The sequence below is a fragment of the Fundulus heteroclitus genome, chromosome 9 (assembly GCF_011125445.2).
Source record: "Fundulus heteroclitus isolate FHET01 chromosome 9, MU-UCD_Fhet_4.1, whole genome shotgun sequence".
Lineage (NCBI taxonomy): Eukaryota > Metazoa > Chordata > Actinopteri > Cyprinodontiformes > Fundulidae > Fundulus > Fundulus heteroclitus.
The window spans coordinates 33336763-33354914 of NC_046369.1; the positions used below are offsets into that span (position 1 = coordinate 33336763).

General features: G+C 41.4%; 2 protein-coding genes across 4 annotated transcripts in view; both read left to right on the forward strand.

Moving 5' to 3' along the window:
- herc2 (HECT and RLD domain containing E3 ubiquitin protein ligase 2) overlaps positions 1-4888 on the forward strand; it is a 60478-nt gene extending 55590 nt beyond the window's left edge. For 2 of the 3 annotated variants that reach the window (XM_021315764.2, XM_012861122.3), the window contains exons 84-91: positions 1-84; positions 447-588; positions 884-1078; positions 1241-1353; positions 2709-2899; positions 2996-3101; positions 3188-3400; positions 4003-4275. In XM_021315764.2, the coding sequence (XP_021171439.2) occupies positions 1-84; positions 447-588; positions 884-1078; positions 1241-1353; positions 2709-2899; positions 2996-3101; positions 3188-3400; positions 4003-4275 (1317 nt within the window). Of the gene's footprint in view, positions 85-446; positions 589-883; positions 1079-1240; positions 1354-2708; positions 2900-2995; positions 3102-3187; positions 3401-4002 lie in introns of all 3 variants that reach the window. The other variant, XM_012861121.3, reaches the window with a different exon arrangement.
- Positions 4889-9890: 5002 nt separating this feature from the next.
- Positions 9891-18152, forward strand: part of oca2 (oculocutaneous albinism II) — an 81603-nt gene continuing 73341 nt past the window's right edge. Inside the window, exons 1-3 of the mRNA XM_036141536.1 lie at positions 9891-10054; positions 10156-10188; positions 13226-13460. Coding sequence (XP_035997429.1) covers positions 13234-13460 — 227 coding nt within the window. The 5' untranslated portion in view covers positions 9891-10054; positions 10156-10188; positions 13226-13233. The remainder of the gene's footprint in view (positions 10055-10155; positions 10189-13225; positions 13461-18152) is intronic.

An 18152-nucleotide genomic window follows, 5' to 3' on the forward strand; every position in this document is an offset into this window, starting at 1 on the left:
GAAGCAGCTTTTAGGAAGGTGGTCCAAGCTACGATGGTGAGAGACAGACAGCATGGACCTGTGGTGGAGCTGAACAGGATACAGGTACCGTCACTCTGATTCAAAGGAGGCATTTGCTCATCAACAGCTTCTCTAGAAGTCCTCTTTTAGTCTCCTTTCTGCTCCGCTTCCCTCCTCCTCTCCCCCTGAGACGCTACAATCCAGCCTCGCTCCTGACTGTTTCATGTGATGTCTTTCGTAAGAGGCTTTTTTTTTTTTTTTCCCCGTGCCGTGTGATCTGCACTCCTTCCTGTCTGTAGGGAGTCCTGCTGTAACTTTAAGCCCCCACAGAGCGTCCTGGACCTGTTCTGTCCGTGTACGAGAGCTCGGTCGTTGCTGTGTTTCCAACAGGAAGCCATTAGGCACAGGGCAGGAGATGTTTATTTTTCCCGTTTTCCACTCTGCAGGTGAAGCGTTCCCGCAGCAAAGGGGGCCTGGCAGGGCCCGACGGAACCAAGTCTGTGTTTGGTCAGATGTGTGCCAAAATGAGTTCGTTCAGCCCGGACAGCCTGCTGCTCCCCCACCGCGTGTGGAAGGTTAAATTTGTGGGTATGTGTTCATGTCCACGGTGGGATGCCAGGGCGGCTTCCTCCAATGCCTCTGATCATTTTACAATAAAACGCTGAGCAGAAAACAAGAATGTGTTCCTTCTTGATATTTCTCACGAGGGTTTTTTATGAGGCAGAACAATCACAAGTGGCACGCTGTTGTATTGTGGATGGTAAAGGATACATGGTTTTCCATGTTTTACAAGAAAAACAAAAAAATCTAGTGAATCTGGATGTTTTTTCACCAGTTTCCCGCTGATCTGGCCCTATTTGACAAACCCCTTCTCTTCCATCAGGAGAGTCTGTGGACGACTGCGGCGGAGGCTACAGCGAGTCCATCGCTGAGATGTGCGAAGAGCTGCAGAACTCCCTGACGCCGCTGCTCATCGTCACCCCCAACGGCCGCGACGAGTCCGGCGCCAACAGAGATTGTTTCCTGCTAAACCCCGCTGCCAAGTCCTCTCTTCACATGAGCATGTTCCGCTTCCTAGGTACGAACCACCTCGTCTCTCCCATAGAAAAATAAGTACATTGATGTAAAAAAGATGTTTAGTGGAGTCTATTTATACTGTATATTTTTGTGCTGCTGCACAGCCTGACTGTAATTGATGTTTTATCCGTGCGTCATGGACCCTGCTATGCTGTGTCTGCAGGAGTCCTCCTGGGAATCGCGATCCGGACAGGAAGCCCTCTTAGCCTGAACCTGGCAGAGCCCGTGTGGAAGCAGCTGGCAGGGATGAACCTGACCATTGCTGACCTCAGTGAGGTGTGTGTCCGTGTATGCGTGCAGTGTTTGGGCTCTGGCCTTGATGAGGACTAACAGGATGTACGACTGTTCTCTCTAACACTAAAGACGGAAACATTGAGTAATGCAATGCACACAAAGTATTTATACCTCTTCAACTTTTCCTCAGTTTATCACATATATGTATTTATTAGACCAACACAAAGTTGTTTCAATGGTGTATTGTGAGTGAAGGCCAGCTCTTAGGTCTCTCTCATCATAAAGACCAGTTTTATGGGGTGTAGCACCCACCTGAGCTGCGGATCTCTACAGTTCCTCCAGAGTTACCGGGAGTCTGTTCTGATTAATGCGCTCTTATCGCTAGTCTATTTGTCTTTTGGTGAACAACGGCAAACCTTTGCCTTCGTAAGGACAACTGCATTTATACTGAGAATGAATTAAACGCAGCCTGATTCCCTGACTTCTGAAGGCAGTTAGTTGCACTGGAGTTTGTTTAGAGGTTTTATGAGTGAAGGTTGCAGAATAAAATAGTTTCAGATATTAAGCCATAAAATACTTTAAAACATTAAAAAGCAGAAAAAAAATGTATAACACTCAGCAGCAAAAATTTACTTCATCTAATTAACTTCAAAGATGAGAACAGGTCAGCAGGACCTTATGTGATCTAATATAAAACCAGAGGCAGGATCACCGTTTCCAGCACATGCAAAGAAATGAAGAGGAGATTTACGGGGAATCTTTGATTTGTTAATTGCATTCCTGTGAAATTAGTCATCTGAAAGCGCTCTTACAAAGCAAACTCGTTCACCCTCAGGGTATAAAAGCAAAGGCCTCTCTCCATGTCAGATGGTTCACAACTCCTCCAGTCCGCATGACGTGCATAACAAAAAAAAAAAAAAAAATCACATTCCTATACATTCCAGCTGGGATTAAAATCGGAGCCTGATGGTTTCGGGCTGGTCGCTGGTGCAGACCTCTCTGAATGTTGCTGGAAACTTCCCCTGTGCTCGTTCACAAACGTTTAAGGTGCTTTTCTCTTTTGTAAGAACTTCCCAGCTACACTTTTGCCTTGCATGCTGGAGGTGGTGAGGGTCCGTCCTGCCCTCACGCTCTGATCATACGCTCCTGAAGCCGTCTTGGGAGAATAGTGGAGTTGGGAAAAAGAGTTTTCCTTCTCAAAGCGGCTTTTGTTTCGTAGTTTCCCCCCCTAGATATTGGAAAAGGTTAGATGGGAAAAGATTTTAGCACAAGACTGCGTTGCTTACGGAGAAGCTCACGGGACTGGTGCCGCGGCCACCGCTGCAGTCGCTTCCACATACACACACGTGAAAAGTTCTCTAGCAGTGAGTTGGACTCTGCTTTTCTGCTGTTCTCAGGTTGATAAGGATTTTATTCCCGGCTTGATGTACATCCGGGACAACGAGGCTACAGCGGAGGAGTTTGAGGCCATGACGCTGCCCTTCACGGTGCCCAGTGCCAGCGGCCAGGATATCCAGCTCAGCTCCAAATACTCCCACATAACCCTGGAGAACCGGGCAGAATATGTCCGCCTTGCAATCAATTACAGGTTGGAAAGCTTTCTGATGGCACAGACGGTAAAACCACTCGCATCTGTTACATGAACGTCACTTTTTATTTTATTTTTTTTGCATTTCTTATCCAGACTCCACGAGTTCGATGAGCAGGTGTCTGCCGTGCGCGAGGGCATGGCTCGGGTGGTCCCCGTTCCCCTGCTGTCGCTGTTTACCGGTTACGAGCTGGAAACCATGGTGAGGGAGAGAGAGCACACGGGTTTCCCTCTGCGCCGTGCCCGTGCGCCCATTTCTCATCGAAGCATCTGCTCCTGCTCCGTTAGGTGTGCGGCAGCCCGGACATCCCGCTCCACCTGCTGAAGTCCGTGGCCACCTACAAAGGCGTGGAGCCCACCGCGCCGCTCATCCACTGGTTCTGGGAGGTGATGGAGTCCTTCTCCAACACGGAGAGGTCCCTGTTCCTGAGGTTCGTCTGGGGCCGCACGCGGCTGCCTCGCACCATCGCTGACTTCAGGGGCCGAGATTTTGTAGTTCAGGTGAGAACGGTTCCAGAACATCAGGAGAACGTCTACCTGATGTTGCTGAATATTGATTTATCGCAAGATATTGCTGGATCAGGTGCAATCATTTTGTGGGCCTCCGCTTGTCACATGTCGTTGTGCCCCTGGCAATGGACTGTACTATACAAGTACAGTCCATTTACCATTTATCAACCCCATTTTCCTGTTATTTATTTCTTCATTATTATGATAAAATCCCTTACAGTCAGTCCATCCATCCACCTGTTTGCAGAGCAACAACAGTGGCAGGTTAGAGCGATTGAGGATGCCAGACCGATCCGCCTCATCAGCACCAACTCGTTGCTCCACTCGTTTCTTTCCCATAATCCTTCTTTTGCACTGTGAAGAAATCTGCCGATATTCAGCTACAACTTTTGTATTTGTACTCCAAAGAATAATATTTTTTAGACTCCAAAAACTGTAAAAAAAATAGGCGGTTTTCACAGGCAAATGTTGGCATTTCAGTGTCTACATTTGCAACCTTTTTGCTGAACAATGCAGGCCATTAAACCAAAAAAGTGCTTAAAAAAAGTCTTTAATTGTGATTGACTTTGTTTTGCCGTTTTGTTTGTGTTCAGGTTCTAGACAAATACAACCCTCCCGACCACTTCCTGCCGGAGTCCTACACGTGTTTCTTCTTACTCAAGCTGCCCAGGTATTCGTGCAAACAGGTGCTGGAGGAAAAACTCAAATACGCCATTCACTTCTGCAAGTCCATCGACACAGACGACTACGCCCGCATCGCCCTCTCTGGGGAGCCGGCTGCCGACGACAGCAGCGAGGACTCTGACAACGAGGACGCAGACTCCTTTGCCTCTGACTCCACACAGGACTACCTAACAGGACACTGAATTTTCTACCGACACCTTAGTGCTAATCCCACTTCACAATGTCCACATTTATACAGGCAGTCTGCTGAGGCACAAACTTCTGTTGGGGAGGAGGGGGGATGTGCAATGACTTTAAAAAGAATTATAAGCTAAATAAAGTGGAGAAAAAAAAAACAACAGCTTGTTTTAGTTTCTTTAAAATGAAGAGGAGCGATCAGCTGCACATGTGATTGTTGTGTTACATGAAAACGAGTATCTTACAGTTACAGCCTAGCACTGTGGTAGATTCCTCCCTTTGGTTTGTGTGATTTACTTGTCCCTAGATTGTATATAGAAAATGTGTGATAACAGTAGTATTCCTTTTTTTTTTTTTTTTTTTTTAGTAAAAATCGTGTTTCTTTATAAATATATATGTATAAAAACATTTTTAAAGTTGGCGTTTCTCACCCAGCTCACTCCAGTCAGAGCCCACAGAAGGATCATTTTCTGTATTTACCCACTACCTTCCATCAAGTCCCTGCACTGTCTCCTTAAAGAATGTATATGATTGTGCCATGTATTTACAGGTCTCATTCCTGCATATTAAATGTTAATACATTTCTGTTAATAAAGTTAAAAAATACTGCTTATTTAATAATTAGTTTGGTTCCTTGTGTGTAAACCTGCTTTTGTTGCTCTGCTCCTTTTTCTTGTACAAGATGTAAAGTATTAGCCCGTTTAGTTTTTCCTTTTTCTTTCAGATGATCCAAAAAAAATATTAGACAAAAATCACATGAATAAAAACAAAAAAAATATATTTTTTAAATAATTCTTTCACTCAATGGCATAGCGGCTATTCAAACCAACTAATAACTTATCAACTAATCAATTAGTTAGGAGAAGCAGATATTTTGTTTCATTAGCCATACCCAGGCCTGATTACTGCCAGACTTGCAGAATAATAATAAAAAATATTTAAAAAATAAAGGGTAGGGTGAAAGATCACAAAGGTCTACTGTTCATATACCAATGAAATTCATCAACAGATGAGAAACAAACTCTTGACCTTCATCAATCTGGAAAGGGGTAACACAGCCATGTATCCACAAATGGAGAAACCTCCAAAGAACGGAGAATATTTTGGCGGACTAAAGTAGCCCAAGGGCGCATCATCAAATCCTACAGGAGGGCGCAGAAGAACCCAGAACAATATTCCAACCTCTGCAGATATGGTCAGTATTCATGATGCAACTCTAAGAAAGAGACACTGACGATCCCCAAGGCGCGTGGGAAAATATTCCATGAACTCATTTCACAAAAGTGGGAAAAAAAAGTTTTTCTTTTGGAAAGTTGGCGTCCTGTTATACCTGGTATAAAGCTAACAGAATTTCAGAAAAGGAACCCCACACCAAGAGTCAGGTGAGGTGTTGTGATGGTCTGGGATTGCTTCAGGACTCTGATGACTTGCCTTGAATTACCAAAAACAAAACAGTTTGCTCCTTTAATCTCAAACACATTAGGGTTATACAGCTAGAGATTGACCCAAAGCACTTCAGCGAGGTTATGGGGAGCTTATATATGAAAAAAGATTTCAGTTGAGCTGCATGACCTCAAACCATTTCTGCTTGAAATCTCTCCGCTAAATTAGAGCAATTCTGTAAAGAAGTTTTGACCAATATTCCTTCATAGTGATCCAATACGGCTTGTTGCCAAGAGTGACTCAAATAGTTAGTTGGTTTTGGGGCGATTAATTTATCTCTCAAAGTTTTTAGCGACCACAGACGTCAGGGCAATGGGTCTGTGGTCATTTAAACTCGTGACGGTGCATTTTATCAAGTTGTGTGTGCTATGAACGCAAAACTTGCCTCACACACAGCATCTGAATAGTTGTTGGAGAGACAAGTGCACAACAAACTGATACAAGCATTTATCAAAATGAGATTTCTATCCAGGATTATTTCGACTGAATAGATCTGTCAAACACGGTACTCGAGATTAGAAAAGATGTAGCACTGGAACACTTTAAAAATCCTAAAAAAATAAAAAAAGGCTTTCAACTTTGACACTGTTATACAAAAATGTTTTCTAATCTATGTGATTTAGGTTCTCATTTTCTCTGGCAGGACCATAGCGGGGATTTAGATATGATTGCCTTTTATTGCAGATCAAAAGGTGGGAGTAGGACAGATGTGTGTTCAGTGCCGTGGGATTAAAGAAATCTCCTCTGATTACCCGTGTTACATGTTGGTATCAGCACTGTGAGATAGGGGCTACACTTCGCTCTTGAGCTGGGGAAACAAAGGTCACAGGAGAAATCAAAACTTTGACTAAAATCCATGCACTGTAGTTCTACAGTTCATGAGATTCTCATTTAAGTGTGTGTGTGTGTGTTTGCTCTCGGAGAATCATGAGAACCTCCGAGGAGTCACGAGAAACAGAAAAAACTCTTTTATGACGGCTCGATTTGGCTTTAAAATCATTAGCATTCCTTCAGGACTTAGTGCCCTTTTCCCCTGTAATTATTACATGAGTGCATTATTCTAGAACAAGTCAGGTGCTGTTATCAACAGAGGAGCCTGAAGTCAGGGAGAATGGGGGGGGAGGGGACCCTGATTTTACAACACTGCCTTATGCATTCTGTCGCAGAATACAATCACGAACAAGAACATTTAAAGCTTTCCGGTTATTTTTTTCTTTTCCCTTTTTGAATAACTGTGCATGCCCAAGACCATAATATCCTCTCTTCCATTCCTCAGAGGGATTGTGTGAAAGAATCTCCTAAATCCAATCTGGTCTTATTTCTTACTTCTGACGCCTTCCTCTCCTTCTCATAAACTTGTAAGATGGTTTGCTTCTTGCGACTCTCGGCCTTTTCAAAGTATACGGTGAGAGCAGCAGAATTACAATGAATGGCTAACACAGAAGCTAACTGGATACATAAACACTAGCAGTGCGCATGTGCAGCAAGAGGAAACTAACAAGGAACGAGCACGCACACTGGCGTTATGTGAGCGCGTCAGAATGATTGTCATGGGGGACAACCAAGGTGATACACGTGCTGTCTGCAAGTAAGATTAACATTTTGGAGTTGCTTAGCTTTTTTGATTGGAAACAGACAACAAAAAAACAAAACAAATGGTTTAAATAAAGGTCATGGATCGGCCCAGTCAAAGTCTGGATTTAAATTCAATTAAGATGCTTGGAGTGACCTTAAACCTTCAACACTTGAAAATCCTCAAAAATGGCTGAATTAAAGAGATTCTCCAATGTCCTGCAACTTTTAGATGTGTCCCTGGTCCAACACACCTGAATCAGAAGGTCCTCAGTATGGAGTCAAGGGCTGCACCTTAAAACGTCTAATTATAGCTCCTAGCTCCTGTACCTCACCTTTCATGAGGTCAACAGTAAGAACTCTGTCATGGAAAGGAAAGGCGCTTCCGACTGCTGTACCGATTTCAGACAGCCTTTAACTCATACATCATTATGTGATGGAAACACAGATGATTGTAGTCACATCTGGGTCTACAACCTTCTGAAAAACACCCACAAATCCCGCAAGTCAGACAAATATAGCAAACCGCTGAAGCTCTCCACCACCCAAACCAAAACATATGAAGGTGCGTAAACTTACACAGGCTTTCTAATTCTAACCGTAACCGATCCAATTGCTTGTTATTTTCTTCTTAAACAGAGCTGACATACTGACAGTGACTTAGTTTTATTTATTATGTTTTAATCTTATGAATAGATTTTGTTCTTAACAGAAAAATAAACAATCAAAGTTTAATTTTCAAGGTTAACGTTATATTTCATCACATCTTAGCGGACGATTTTATTGCTTCCTTTGATTAAAGCCTTTTCTGTTAAGCTATCTGTCAGATCTTATTTGCTGCAGAAAACAAGTGATGGCCTTGGATCCATATGGATGACTAGCAAGTCATGTAATTTGTGAAAGGGTAAATGGTGCTACTTACAAGTGTGCGCTTTCTCTGTGACCTTTTTCTTTAATTTCCATGAGGTGGGCTGTGCTTATACGTCATGTCACACGAAGGATTGTGGGATTCCTTACAGCTCCTTAACGCCGGTAAGGGGCATTACAAGATTCCTATGCTAAAGGAGCTATGAGAGGAAGCATACAGGCTCCTTTTCCTACCTCCTTCCTTACTGACTGCACTATCCGGACAGCACTTATCACAGCGACCACTGACACACTTGTATGTATATATATATATATATATATATATATATATATATATATATATATATATATATATATATATATATATATATACACTCCCCAGTACAAAGAGGAGGTTCAGAGTTCCAGTTAAAATACAACCTTTATTTTAGACTGTGCTGAGTTTTCATTTTTCAAAGATGAGTAAAGGGGTATTTGTTTTCAAACATTGTAAGAGGAAGTCTTGGGGGAAGACTCTTCTACTGTCAAAATTAGTTTAGTATGAACAGAACTTATTTCAGCCTGAATTCATAAAAACTGCCTTTCCTGTACGAAAGAGGAAGAATCCAACTGGTCCTGACGTCCCACAGCTTTAATCATCTTTGCTCGAGGCTGTGATTGTACATGTGATTTCTCTTTTCTCCTTGATAACTCTCACATCCACCCACAAGACCAGAGTGCAGTCAGGCCCCCTGGGTATCCCGTGTGGGCAGCTTTAATCCCTCTCTGTCTCAGGCAGCCCTCAGTCCAGACCAGGTGACTCCAGTCAGTCGCAAATATTGTCTCCACCGATTTCTAGGAATGAAAGAGGGAAGATGTTGCAAACTCCTCCAAATGGAAATACCATTTCAGCATACAGAGTAAATGGAAGTACTGTATATATCTGCCACTATTTTAGCTCACCTAGATGAATCCGCTTTGAAAGAGGGAGGTTTTGGTTCTGATAACATCTTATCATTCAGGTGCTGTCACTGTGCTTCACTGGACAGATTGTTGAGAAGAAATCTCTTTGGAAATGTGGAAGGAAACTGGTTCCTTGACTTAAAAGCTGTACTTGCAAATAAAAACTTAGAAGTGCAATGTCCAGCTGTGGGGTTTCTTTATTTACTAATTAGGCAGCGGCTGAAGGCAACTTGCTGCTTGGATTTTATTAAGGGGCATCAGGGTGAAGGGGGGGGGGGGGATACAAATCCATGTAATAGACTTATATTTGTAGAAAAATCATGACTCACTTTCCTCCCTCTTCAGAACGTTGCACTACTTTTTTTATTTTGTTAAATAAAATATTGTGACCAAATGTGGAAAGTTGAAGGGCATTGAATATATATATATATATATATATATATATATATATATATATATATATATATATATATATATATATATATATATATATATATATATATATATATATATGTATATATAGATAGATAGATAGATAGATAGATAGATAGATGATAGATAGATAGATACAGATAGATATAGATAGATATAGATATATAGATAGGTATATATAGATATAGTTTTTACTGTAAAAAACAACTCAAATTGCTGATGATGGGGTCGGTGGTGATGGAGGGGTTTGGCTGCAAGAAAATAAAAGTTTCAGCCGGTCTGGAGAGGAAAAGTTTCTTTTAAAGCTGCTTAAGCACTGTACCACCCACTCCCCACCTTCCCACCCCCGCCTCCTCGGCACTCAGACGGCTCGGGAGCATCTCCCTCTTTTGCTGGGGAGAGCACAGGAGAGAAGAAACTCCTCACCTTCTCTTGTTTTCAACCACACCTTTGTGCTCGAATATTACTGCAAGCTTCTCGTCCCCCCCAGCAAAAGGCAAAGAAAAAGCTAAAACATTCCCTGGATTTGTAAGTGCTAAAAAAAGTAAAGTTTTGCAGTAGATTCTTTTATTTCCATCTGATTTTTTGCCGTCCATCACCTCATCACCATCTTGTCTCTTCAACATCAGCATCTTTATCGACTTGTGTTTCCATTTGTCACGGTAAGTCGGACAACCCTCATCTATTTCACCTCACCAGCAACGTAACACTGGAATGTCTGAGTTAACCTCAAATGCAACGATGCGATAAACCAGCTCACAGGGGGGATAATACAGAAACATAACTCTCGAACATCAATTAATGATTCATTTTACTGATTAGCAAATCAATTCCTTTCAAACGGACGAAATCTGTCATTCATAGAGCTTTGCTAAAACATTACGCATCACAAACTTGCCGGTCCACGTCAGTGTTGCGTAGGTGTTTGCTTTCAATCTTTAATTGCTGTGAAGAAAGCTGGAAAATGAAAAGAAAGCAGTTTGTTTTTGACGTCACCCTGACCCTGCGGGCCCGGCGCTGAACAAACTGGTCATTGTCCTCCAGGATGGAGCAGATCACAAGCGTGAGACAACCGTGTCACAGGAGACTGAAGCAACACAAATGTGATGAGGAGCTGAGGCTGTCAGCGTTAAAAGTAAAGTTTCAGACCCAAAACATTTATTTTGTGTATTCAGATAACGGATTTGAGAAGACTAAATCTTTATGGTAGACAGGTTGTTTAATTGGAAACCTCAATAGAACCTAAATAATGAATATTAAGATCCAGACATAATAGTTATTTTGGCTGCTGCCTTTATTGAAATCTACCTTTTCAGTTGTTTGTGAATAAGGTTCTTTTAAGTTGTGGTGTTTTCGTGTCTGTGCTTTATTTCACTGCTTCAAGGGCTTAAATGCTACATGTGAATTCCTGCTGCCTGTCATATGAGCAATAATCCTGTTTGTCCCATGTAACCTTTGTTCTACAGAGGGCTGGGGCTGGTTTCATCCCCTAACTTCATTCTTCGTCTTCTCTTTTAGTATTTCTCCTGTTTCACAATTGAACAGAAATACTCAAATATATCTAACAATTTGGATATCTCATGGTAACAGAGTGGGACTGTACATTTTTCATACGTCATTCCTAGAAGTGGGTCGTTTGCTGTTTTAGAATAAAGCTGGGTGACGTCAGATGCTATTATTAAGAGCTTTGAATAACCTTGAACTATTGTTACATTACAAACCCAGAATTCGATAATATTCATCTGGGTTTTATATAATGGACAAACACGGGAAAGTTGTGAAGTGGAAAAATGATGTACGATTTTATAAAATCTTTGGCAAATAAGATTCTGAAAAGAGTCGGCTGCCACCTTTGGTGCCACCTTTGGTGGTGGCAGCCGACATTCCAACACTTGCATATTGATCCACACCAGTGGTGTACAAATCTTTTCCTTTGCTGGCGAAAGTTGTTGTAGACCAAATGAGCACACGGGCCACAGTTCAATCAAATTCACATTATCAAGCACGAAACGCATTAATTACAGAAAGGTTTTTGGCAAAAATCTACCTATAATTGTAGATCTGAAACATAAAGAAGATGAGGTTACCTTCCTAAAAGAAAGGCATGCAAAGTTTTAAGGTTGGTCATTTTCCATTTAGCTTTTCTAGAATTTATGGTGGCTTTATTCTCATCTACAAAAACAGGATATGGGTCACGTTCTCCTCAAAAACGTTTGCTGTATTGAGACAAGAATAGTAACTTACTGTGCCCAAATATGTTCTTTAGTAAACAATGCAGAATGTAAGTGATTGTACTCACTGTGTGTATTTCATTAGTTGATCATTTATTTGTTTTGCATTGTATGTAACATTCTAAAAAATTCCCGAAGATATCAATAATTGTCATTATAAAAACTAAATGATTGCATTGTAGCTCTGTTGTATGTTTAGTTCTGTGTCCTGGATACTTCTGTCCTTCTTCCAATCAAGTCTGACCAGCTTCCATTTTTACTGCTGGCAAAGCCCCTTCCCACATCACGGTGCTGCCGCCAATTGGGGCTCAAAACAATTGGACATTAGATTTTTCAGATGTTTATTTGCTAAATCTTTTGGAAGCCATTCATCATGCCCTTCTGTTTCGCAAACTTGCTCAATGTTGTGTCTGGCAATCACGTAAAATGCTTCTAAAATACATGTGGGGGTCACATATTAGGGCATGGGATGAGAATACATCAGCAGTATCAGAGTAAGCTGATGTTTATTCCTGGTAGATTGGGTTCTGTTTGGTAGTAATAAAAAAATATAATCGTGGAATTCAAGAGGAACTGTTTCAAGCAGAAAAGCGTCCAGCCTTGAACATCTTCATTCAGACAGTGAATCACATGACTCCTGGCAATGAAAGTGCAGAAATGTAGCACCTGACTGCGGTATCTCCTTACTCCATGAAGCCTTGGGGGGTTTCTCCTTGTTTCTTGTTGTTCTCATCCATAGTGCTTCTGGTTAAACCTCACTGGGAACAGGCGACCTTATGAGCAAACGGGGGCTTTGTTCTTCTTTTACAGTCATCAGTGTCCTGCACACCAAGACATGGCAGTGGTCATTCTGTACCCCCTGGACCGTTTTACATGTTGTCCTTTTACAGCCACAAACCTCAGTGCATTTTACTGGGATTTCATGTGAAAGACCAGCACACGGTGTTGCATAATTGTGAAGCCAAAGTAAAATGATACATGGGTTTTCAAGTTTTTACATATAGAATCAGAACAGTGGGGTCTGCATTTCCTTTGTATTTAAGGCTGCAAACCCTTTCTTCATCCATCCATCCATCCATCCATCCATCCATCCATCCATCCATCCATCCATCCATCCATCCATCCATCCATCCATCCATCCATCCATCCATCCATCCATCCATCCATCCATCCATCCAATAATGTGTGTTGAGGTTAGATTATACACAAGTTGGACCTTATTTACTAATCATCTGACTTCTGAAGGCATTTAGTAGGAGTGGATTATATTTCAGAGAATCCAAAATGCGTGCCACCCTTGTAGGTTTTAAGATTTTTTTTCTAAAAACATTCCTCGCTTTCCTTCTCAACACAGTTCTGCTCCAATCTTTTTTTGGCTATGCACCATTATAGCCACATCAGCTGAATGAACAACCTTTTTTTTGGCATAAAACCAAAAGAAATCTTTCCCTCTTTCTCTGCTCCGTAGACGTCAAAATGTATTTGGAGAACAAAAGCAACCTGGAGATTGAAATGTCTCAGACGTCCGCTCAGGGCCATCAGGGCAGGAACAGCCTGAGGTCATCGGAGGCCGTAGCCGGAAACTTTGGGGAGCTGCGCCTGCTGCAGGGGATCTCGGAGAGAGGAGACACGCAGAAGCTCCAGCCTGCAGGACAATGTGTTATCCACACAGACGACTTTGTTCCGGTCCGACAAGAGAACGGGTATGCTGCTGTGGGTGTTTCTCCTCTCCCATGGTGTCTGACTGGTAATTGAAGTAATCTGGGGAAAAAAATGGGTCGTTTCTGAATGGAGTCAAGCCTGGTTGTCTTATTCGCTTAACCTTTTACTTTTCTTATTGCTCGACTGTGTAAAGAGTGCTTTGCTCTTTATTAAGTCTTGTCACTCTGCAGACTCATACTGTTATAAAATCTGCTGACAAATTTGGTCAACTACCTTATAGTAAACTGTGAAGTTCCTGGGTGCTCTCTGAAACTACTTACTGTCCCAACCAAAGATTTATTCAGGTCTTCCAAGTCCTGGATGTTCATGGACATTCAGGTTTGGTCAAGCCACATTTATATTTGGTCCAGATAGATGCTTTGTTAGCCCACAGGTCCGGTCCAAATTTAGCATAAAGGATGACGTTAAAATCAGACCATCAGGTCAATCGAAAACCAATTTCAATTGTGTTTGGAGATATGATGGTGGAGGTAAAAGATCTGTAAGGGAAATCTAGGCATCAACAATCAACCCCCATCAACAATCCTTGGCTCCTGATGAGGCAACCCAAGAAACTCTTAGGCAAGAAGGAAAACGTGTTCCCTTTTGTCAGGTCATTATCTGCCTCGCTCTCTCCTTGGACTCCTGAGCCTGGTGCAGAGACCAGGAGGAGGTGTCCAACCTGAACCCTGTCCCTCAGCGTGTCCTCATCCACAGAATCACCATCTTAACAGAGTGGAGTGGTTAATGTACCTCTATAATCCCCAGAGTTATGTTGTCTGGAGCTTGGGCATCCTAAACCTGGGGCACATGGATATGAGGTGAAGGGTACAACTGACAACAAGTTAAACACCTCAATAAGACGAGACCAAAGACATCAAAAGTTCTCAGTTACATTTCTGGAGCCGGTCCTGTAGACGGACCTACTGATGAATGCTTTTTGGTGCAGCTTCAGCTCCAGGGGCTTGGCTGGGCCCAGCTCAAACTGGTCATTTATGAGTTGTTTATTATTATTTAGGGCTTTCCATATTTAGTTAATTTCCCCAAACCTCCAAACACAACAGCAGATCAATCTAGTATGCACTACTAAATTTACAAAAAATAGGTTAAGTAAGAAAAGGGATTTTAGCTGTATTTCTGGAGAAACACCACTGTGGTATGTCAATTTTCTACAAGTTCTCTGATGAATTTGGGGGGGGGGGTAGGGGATTGTCTTTGCTTTACCCTTCTGTATATCACATTTTTTTTACCCTTTCTCAATCTAAGGTTGACCTGATGCTAAACAACTCTTTTAACAGATTTGATCTCTGAGTTCCTGTTTACCATAGAATCGTGCAGTTACAGTTTGACCTGTTCAAGCTTTTGAGATGACTAAATATTCCAGAAGCCTTGAGAAATGGTGAAAAAGTAATTTATCTGCTACTGCTGTCAGCATCAACTTCATCAACTAGTATTGATGCCAGGCCACATTATGTAAAAGCTAACAATAAAAGCTGATTTTTCTTTTCATGGGACTCTATTGCTACTCCATGATGGAGGGGCACCCTGAGCAGGCAGCCATATTATCAAAATTACTCATCAATGCCAGCTGTCAGTGTCAGGTATGGGGTTATATAACCCCAGTAAGAAGAGTTGTTTCATAATAATTTATTGTCGTGTTTGTTTGTGGGATTTAAAACAATAAAATAATTGCATGAAACCAGACCTGAGCTCCTTTCCCCTGAACACTCATCATGTCATGCAAAGACTGATCTGTGGGATTCAGACCAACTGAGGTTATTTGAGGCTGATCCGGCGATGCTGGAATTGTGCCAAGTTACCTAAGGAAGCTGCTTTTATTTATGAAGGAGCTGAATAGACAGCGGTCCTCCCAAAAGGTGTCAATCAATAGTTTGGAATTTAAACTGAGCAAAGTAAGCATGTTTGTCTTCGAAGCTGCAGGGATCAAGATCGGCGGACAATTTGGAAAATAATTTACAAACTTCATACAAAAAAGGCAAACATGACTAAATCCTGGCTTTCAAACAGCTCGTTTCCTGCTCCCATTTGCTTCATTTCTTGGAGAAAAAAAACCCTAAAAAGATTACCGGCCTCTCTTTCTTCCCACCGGATTAAAGACATAACAAGATTTAAAATCACACATGCAGAATGACATTACATTTGACCTCCTGCCAGGTCATATGTAAGTCTTTAAATCCTGCAGGGATGCGCCGACGTAGACAAGACTCAACATTCCTCCTGAACGATGAGCATTCACACAACCCCAAATGTGTGTGAAGGTGGGTCTCCATCCCAGACAACCTCTCAGAGTGGGGCGCTAATCTCAAACCTGTGGCCGTGACGCTATCGGGATTAAACTGGGGAATTTATTTGCTCTGTGAACTAATTCAAAGTACAGCTGAAATTTGGGTCTCTCCTTGACGGTTCTCTTCAGATTTTTATTTTATCTTACTGGTGCTTTAAAAATCATGCAATAATCAAATGAAAAAAATGCACAAATACGCAAATGTAGATCTGTCCAAGGCCCAAACAGAAAGGGCAGAAAGAAGTCTCATCAGAGATGATGAAAAAATGACAAGGAAGTTAAATTAACTCTCCATAGTTAGTTTCCTGTTTGGGGTGTAAAAGCACTGAGGGGATCTTTGTTTAACGACTGGATGGTAATTAATGCTGACAACTTGGAAACGCTTGGAAAGGCTGGTTCTTGCCAAGAAGCTCGTTTCTCAACAGATAGCACGTTAAACGGGTGTTAGATGTCAGGTTATGGGTTAGGATGAAACACCATGGATAAAATGATAAGGCTTAGAAAATGAGTAAAAGTTTCCAATGTACATTTCTATAACCCTACTAAATCACACCAAGCTTCTATTTACACATGTTAAATTTATCTACCTAACCTGCCAAATAACACAAAAAAGTAACGTAGGCCATTGACACTTGGTGAACTAACAAGCACGTTCTCAGTAAGGATCACATGACGAGTTCTTCTAATGTGAACATTTTAAATCTGTAAAAAAGAATCGAACAGAGCAACACCACAGCAGTTAGACTTTGATAGTGGTTGGCGAATCAGAAAGGTTGCATAAACTGCTCTGAACAAGACTTTAGCATCACCTCAGACAAGGTGATGGCAAAATCCCGCTGTTGGGTTTTAAATATGAATGACTATGGACAAAACAATATGATGCATCACGTGACTACAAATAAATACTTTTAGAATAGTGAATAATTAAAACAAGAGAATCTACAGTATAAAGAGATGTGATCGTGGAAGTCCCCTCTGAACCTGACCTTCATCAACCCCTCCTTACCTGCGCTCTTTTTGATCTTTTTCCCAGAGTTTTGGATGCTTTGATGGAGTTACTTAAACTCATCCACCTCCGATACATCTCCTTCTTGCAGCCCTAGTGTTTTGCTCCAGACATCCGCCACTCAAGACTCTCCTCCAGTTGTTCACTAAGCTCACTAAGGATCACATTATTGACCAATTCTAGGAAGAAAGATCAGGAACTTCTGATCGAATGAATGATAGTTTTTTATTTTTTTTTAAAAAGGTGAATTTAAAATTTATGCAACACAGATTTTATTTTTGTGTTCCCACAGAGGAGAATTTGTTGTGGCAATCCAGTTTACAGCAAATCAAGCAAATCACAAAATACAGAGCCCCTAAAGTGGTCTGAAGGTTTTCAGCTGGCACTCTGCGGGCAGCAGTTATTCAATCAAACTCACTTGGTAGAAAACAGTTGCCCTGATTACATGTTTGTTTGTGTGACTGCCCAGTATTTGCTGTACTTTTCGCTCCTGTTGACTATTTGCTGGTGTCTGCTTGCTACCATTTGGTCCAGACAAGCTGGTGAGCAACAGGTTTATGTTGAACTTTGCTGAAACAGTGGATGGTGCATCAGGAAAACATTATTGACCTAATGCTAATCATCAGGTGTTTGTGATTTAAAAGAAGGGACAATAACAAGCACATTGCTTTTAAAATGCATGTGCCCTACTAAAGAAAGAAAGTGTTACTTAGTAAGAGATACATTTGCTTCTCACTGTGTTTGGCTAATGTAAATACAACAAATTGCCATAAGCGTTTGGTTGCCTGTCTTTCACACACATGAGCTTTAAAGATGTATCGTTGTTGCCACAAGAGCCTTTTCCAGACTTTGGTTTATCCTGTGCTGCTGCAACAGCTTTGCCTCTTCTACGAAGGCTGTCTACAAGGTTTTAAAGAATATTTGACCATTTTTCCAAGACTGCATTTGTGAGGTCAGACACTGATGTTGGACAAGATAATCAGTCTCTGCTCTAGTTCATCCCAATCGTGTTCAGTGAGGTTGTGGCATTGAGAAACATACAAACATTGACCTTGAATGAACTTGATTAATTTCCATATTGAAACACTTTGTCTTCAGTTGGCATTAGATTGAACTGAATAGTATTTTAATTCCACTGACTGTGCGTTTTAGATGGAAGTAATTATCTTTATCTGCTAAGATTAAAACACTTTTCCCCTGCTGAGAAATATGTCACAGTAGGTCTCAGAGCTTGAAGGAATACAATGTTCCTTTCATCATGATATTCTAAATGAATACCAGGCAAAAATCAGACAGAACATCGCCATATTGTGCATGCATTTTAACAGCTGAACAATATATTAAATGATAATATGACATTTTCTAACTTAAAACTAATCAAAA